At 46.7% G+C, this 5,646-nt stretch overlaps 1 protein-coding gene across 1 annotated transcript; it reads left to right on the top strand.

Annotated features, from left to right (window-relative positions):
* The first annotated feature begins 1,501 nt into the window (after nt 1-1,501).
* Khdc1l (KH domain containing 1 like) lies at nt 1,502-3,747 on the top strand. The gene is made up of 3 exons (XM_050134607.1): nt 1,502-1,610; nt 3,184-3,366; nt 3,668-3,747. Exons 1-3 carry the CDS (start codon nt 1,502-1,504, stop codon nt 3,745-3,747), a joined length of 372 nt encoding a protein of 123 aa, XP_049990564.1.
* The last annotated feature ends 1,899 nt before the right edge of the window (nt 3,748-5,646 follow it).

The raw sequence follows: 5,646 nt of genomic DNA, 5'->3' as shown, positions 1-5,646 counted from the left end.
ATATATAGGCAGGGGGCTGGAAGGATGGGTCAGTGGTAAAGAATACTGACTACCCTTCCAGAGGACCCAGGTTCAATTCCCAACACCCACAACTGTCTGTAACCCCAAGATCTGACACCTTCACACAGACATATATGTAGGCAAAATACCAATGCACATAAAAGAAAACATAAATTTAATAACATAAAATACAGGCAGATGAGAGGGGGGAAAAGTGGATGCAGGGTCAGGATGGAGATATGTAGAATGGACAGGGAGGTCACCTTCCACTGTCCCTGAAGCCTGAAGTTAGGTATGGGCTTAATAGTGTTTCCTGGCATTGGGCAGTGGTGGTGTACGTCTTTAATCCCAGCACAGGAGGAAGTGGCACGTGGGTTGGTTTACTTTATGATCCCAGATTAAGTGGGGGAACGGCCATCGTATTGGCAAATCTGATCACACACCTTGTGATGCCACTTAGGAAGTATTGACTTCAGGAATTACGCATTTGATCTACACTGGTCTAATGGAGAGTTGGCGAAATATATTTGTTCTGTATTTGGGAGAAGAGTTTCCTGTCTCCTTCCTGTCAAGATATGACAGGCAATCATGTGCCTATGTTCATGTTACTGTAGTCATTATGTCCTTTCTGTGGCCACAGTTTCTTCCACTAGATGTCAATGCATCCATAAGCAATGCATCCACATGGGACACTTCTTTTCTTTTTTTCCTTTCCCTTCCTTCTTTCCTTCTCTTCCTTCCTTCCTTCCTTCCTTCCTTCCTTCCTTCCTTCCTTCCTTCCTTCCTTCCTTCCTTCCTTCCTTCCTTCCTTTTTTGGTTTGTCGAGTCAGGTTTCTCTGTGTAACAGTGCACAACTTGAATGAGATCAGGCAGTGATCTAGTGAGACTAGGCACCTCCTCTTCTGTCAAGGTTGGCTGACTGCCTCTGCCTTCTAAGCGCATTAAATCTAAGGGATTAAAGGTGCGAGCCAAAATGGGTTCTTGATTTCTTTCTTCTTCTCCCCCTCCTGCTGGACAGGATTTCTCTTTTTAGTCCTGGAACTTGATCTGTCGTCCAGGCAGGCCTCAAAAGCAGAGATCTGATCACACACCTTGTGATGCCACTCTGCTTCCTGAGTGCTGGGGTTAAAGGCGTGCACCATGATCACCTGGCCTAAACCTTAATTCCTAAAGAGCTTGTGGCTGCTAGGTAAAATGACTAAGACAGGTAGTTTAGTTTTCTTTTTTTATAGTTTTTCAAGACAGGGTTTTCCAGTAGCTATGGAGCCAGTCCTGGACTGCTCCGTAGACCAAGATGGCCTTGAACTCACAGAGATCTGCCAGTCTCTGCCTCCCAAATGCTGGGATTAAAGGAGTGTGCCACCACACCCAGCAAGGGCTGGGCTTTTGGAGTGAGTATCTATATAAGCCAGAGCCTGGGCCCTTCTGCTCAGTTCCATTCTGAAGTCAGTTGCTTGGACTTGCCTTATTCTGAAGTAGGAGGAACATTTGAGCATTTGCAATGCGAATCAATGGTGTTGACGGCCCGAATGCCTGGTGGAGATGTACTGAGAACTTCGAATCCCCACTTGTACTCTTCATAGATTCGGACCAGGAGAACTGCATATTCGGTAGGTGGTCTTTCCTTTATCTCTTTCTCTTTCATGGTTTTCCAATTTTCTCCTTTTTTTCTTGACTGTATCAGTTCTTTTGTGACACTTGGTGACCCAGTGAGATTTATTGGGGTTACTCGGGAATAGGAGTGAGGGGTTACCCATAGGAGCAGAAAGGACTCATCACTAAATCCCACCCAGCAGGGGTGACAGCTCTCAAGAGCTGGGGAACCTGGAGTACACTGACTAGACAGCGGCAGCCCAACTTGTTGGTGGGTGTTCTTGCCCAGCAGCCCAGTTGGCCTGATCCTCTTTTCCAGGCAGCCCTTCTTCTTCTTCTTCTTTTCTGGTTTTTCAAGACAGGGTTTCTCTGTAGCTTTGGAGCCTGTCCTGGAACTAGCTCATGTAGACCAGGCTGGCCTCAAACTCACAGAGATCTGCCTGCCTCTGCCTCCCTAGTGCTGGGATAAAAGGCATGTGTCACCATCACCCTGGCTCACTTTCTATTTATGAAAATTTATTTACTGAATGTATACTGGTGTATTGTTTATATTCTGTATGAAGGTGTTAGATACCTTAGAACTGGAGTTATAGACAGCTGTGAGCTGCCATGTGGGTGCTGGGAATTGAACCCTAGTCCTCTGGAAGAGCAGCCAGTGCGCTTAACTACTGAGCCATCTCTCCAGCCCCTACTGGCAGTCTTACTGTTCTACATATTTTTTTTTGCTTGTTTTTTGAGAAAAGGTTTCTTTGTGTAACAGCCAGGAACTAGCTTCTGTAGAAGGAACTGGCCTAAACTCACAGATCTGCCTGCCTCTGCCTCCCTAGTGCTGGGATTAAGGGCATGCACCACCACCGCCTGGCTCTACTTACGCTTGTTTTGTTTTTTTGAGATAGTGTTTCTCTGTGTAGCCTTGGCTGTTCTGGAACTTGCTCTGCAGGCTAAGACATCTACCTGCCTCTGCCTCCTGAGCTCTGGGATTAAAGGTGTGTTACCCAGTTTACTTAAGTACAACTGGGGAGGTCAGAGCCTGGTAAAGCTCATCAACTTTGAGAGACTTCCAGAAGGTGTTTACTTCTGTCTTGGTTTTTCGAGACAGGGTTTCTCTGTAGCTTTGGAGCCTGCCTGGAACTAGCTCTTATAGACCAGGCTAGTCTCGAACTCACAGAGATCCACCTGTCTCTGCCTCCCGAGTGCTGGAATTAATGGTGTGCACCACTGCTGCCTGGCCATTTTTGCTTTTCTTTAAGCTATTTTTTTTTTGGGGGGGATTGGTTTTTAGTGTCTATGTAGCCTTGGATTGCTTGAAGCTAGCTAGGTAGATCAGGTTGACCTTGAATTCACAAGGATCTGCTTGCCTGTACCTCTGCTCCCTACCTGCTGGGATTAAAGGAGTGTACCACAATGGCTGGCACAGACTGTTGTCTTATCTCTTCTTTAACACCCATTTCCTTTACAGCTTCACTCCAAACAAGTTTGAATCTTGGACCTACCTCCTATCTACTACCACCCTCCTTAGGGACTTTTCTATTCTATTCATCCAACAAATGCTAGTTGTTTATCCGTCTCCTGTCTTCTCCCTCTGCACAGGCCAAAGAGGCTTATACCTCAGGCGCATTGAGGAACACACCAACACCTTTATTCAACTGGAGCAGTGGTTTACAGCCTCCGGCCAGACTCGAGTCACTGTGGTTGGGCCCCCCCAAGTCAAGCAGTGGTTGGAAGATATGTTTCGGGGCATAAGCAGCGAGAACCTTTACCTCCATCTGCTAGGTAGGTGACGGCAACAGAATTGGGGTTGAGGGGTTGATTGCTTGTCAAATAGTTGTACAGCACCATGAATTCTCATTTAGTCTCCTAGGAATATGGGGTTCCAGATGTGCCTCAAAATCCATTCCAAGGGAAATGGTTTTAGGTTGTAGCCATTTTTTTTTTAATTGCATGAAGTCCCTAAGATCATGGGAGGTATGACTAGATGGCTTGGGGAGGCCTGGGCTGATGTCTTTCCCCTACTGTGTCCCCAAGAAAGTCTTGTTCCTAGTCCTGAGTCTCACTTCACCATTCCCTCCCCCAGGCCTTAGTATGTTGTGGCATGTCCAGGAACGGCCCCTGACCAGCGCTGACTTGGAGGACTATTTCAGGATGCAGTCGTAACTGGGGTCTGTCACGACCTAACAGGACGACAGGGAACACCTCAGACTGATCTCACCAGGAAGAGCAGGATATGGAAACTTTCACCAGCGTTTGAGAAAAGCATGGAGAATATGAAAGGGACTTGAACGGCGGGGTGGGGGGGTGGGAGGTGGGGGGGTTGGGGAAGTGGGGGGGGGGTGGGGGGGGGGAGGTGGGGGGGAAGGGCACNGGAAGGGCACTAGCACTAGCCTGTCACTCTCGCTCGCGCACGTGTCTGAGAGGGAAGTTTCCTAAGCCCACCAACAGTGCTGTGGTGGCAAACATCCAATAAATAAGTTCCCTGGTGTGAAATGCCTCTTCTGCTAATTTATTTCCTTTGAATAAACTTGCCCAGTATCTCTGCAAGCTGTGTTCCTAGGTCTGGGCAGATTGTATTGTCTCTGTAGCTTTGGTGCCGGTCCCGGAACTAGCTCTTGTAGACAGGCTGGCCTCGAACTCCCAGAGATCCGCCTGCCTCTGCCTCCCGAGTGCTGGGATTAAAGGCCTATGCCACCACCACCCGGCTTTTTTTTTTTTTTTTTTAAGAGCCTGGTAGGCTACACTCTATGCCGAAAACACAGGTTCTGTAGATTTAAGGTCCAGATGGTAATGCATTTGTTGAAGTGGTCAGTTCACTGAGCCTGGTAAAAATGAACTGCCCGAGTTATCCCTGACTGTCAGTTGTTCCTGGTGGACTTGGAAAGTGGTTTGGGGGATCCATGAGTAAGTTAATAGCAAGAGTTTCCTGACTCTGTTCAGAAGAGCGAGCACCATCCTTCTGTTGATGCTCCACCCAACATATAGCTGGCCAAGCATTTCCTTCCTTGGTCATCTCTTCCTTATACTGCACCTCAGCAGCCTGCAGCTTACAAGGGACTCCATTGGGGGAGAGAAGCATCATGCCTTGGACCAGAGTGGAATGGAAGAAAAGTCAGACAGTTGCTGAAGTTGGCACATTCTTTGGAACTAAGTTTATGAGTTCCGCATTGCCAACTGCTGAACAGGAAGTGGTTCGGTTTCACACTAGAAACACTTCCGAGCCTGAGTGGAAGAAGCAACCTAACTACTCTCAAAGGGGAATATAATTTTTTATTTGATAATTTCACTTTATTTTTTTGAGACAGATTTTTTTTTTTTTCTGTGTAACAATCTTGACTGTCCTAGAACTCATTTTCCAAAGCAGGCTGGCCTTGTACTCACTGAGATCTGCCTGCCTCTGCCTTCCAAGTGGTGGGATTAAAGGTGTACCCCACCCCGGCAATTTTTTACTTGTGTGTATATGTGTGTGTGTGTGTGTGTGTGTGAGTGAGTGTGTGTATGTGTATACAGGCCAGAAGAGAGCAGCAGATCTCATTACAGATGATTTTTGAGTCACTATGTGGTTGCTGGGGATTAAACTCAGGACCTCTGAAAGATCAGTCAGTGCTCATAACTGTTGAAACACCTCTCCAACGCAACATTTTAAAGCTTAGGAGGCAGAGGAAAAACAGACTGAGTGATTGTTTAGGAACATATGTGTATACATGTGTGCGTGTAAGGATAGCTAAGGAAAAAAAAAAACATGAATTTGAAAGACCAAGGAGGTGCATATGATCTGGAGAGAGAAAAGGGAAGGGGTAAAATGATGTAATATGTAAAATTTTCTAAAAGAAAAGACCTGGTGTAGTGGTGTACACCTTTAATCCTAGCACTAGGGAGGTAGAGGCAATGTGATCTCTGTGATTCAGGCCAAGCTGGAGAGTTCCAATCCAGCCAGCGCTACATAGACCTTGTCTCAAAAAATGCATAAACGCTATTTTCTCCTTCACATCGGTCATCAGCAAGTCAACATTCTTCTCCAGGCTGCAGTTTAGGTCTGTAAGTTCCAGTCTGAATGGCTTG

Source organism: Alexandromys fortis, unplaced genomic scaffold, assembly GCF_014885135.2.
Source record: "Alexandromys fortis isolate MF-2015 unplaced genomic scaffold, M_Fortis_MF-2015_v1.1 scaffold_20, whole genome shotgun sequence".
In the NCBI taxonomy this organism is placed as follows: domain Eukaryota; kingdom Metazoa; phylum Chordata; class Mammalia; order Rodentia; family Cricetidae; genus Alexandromys; species Alexandromys fortis.
Note: the sequence above shows the minus strand (reverse complement) of the source record. Positions and strands in the feature narration are given on the sequence as shown.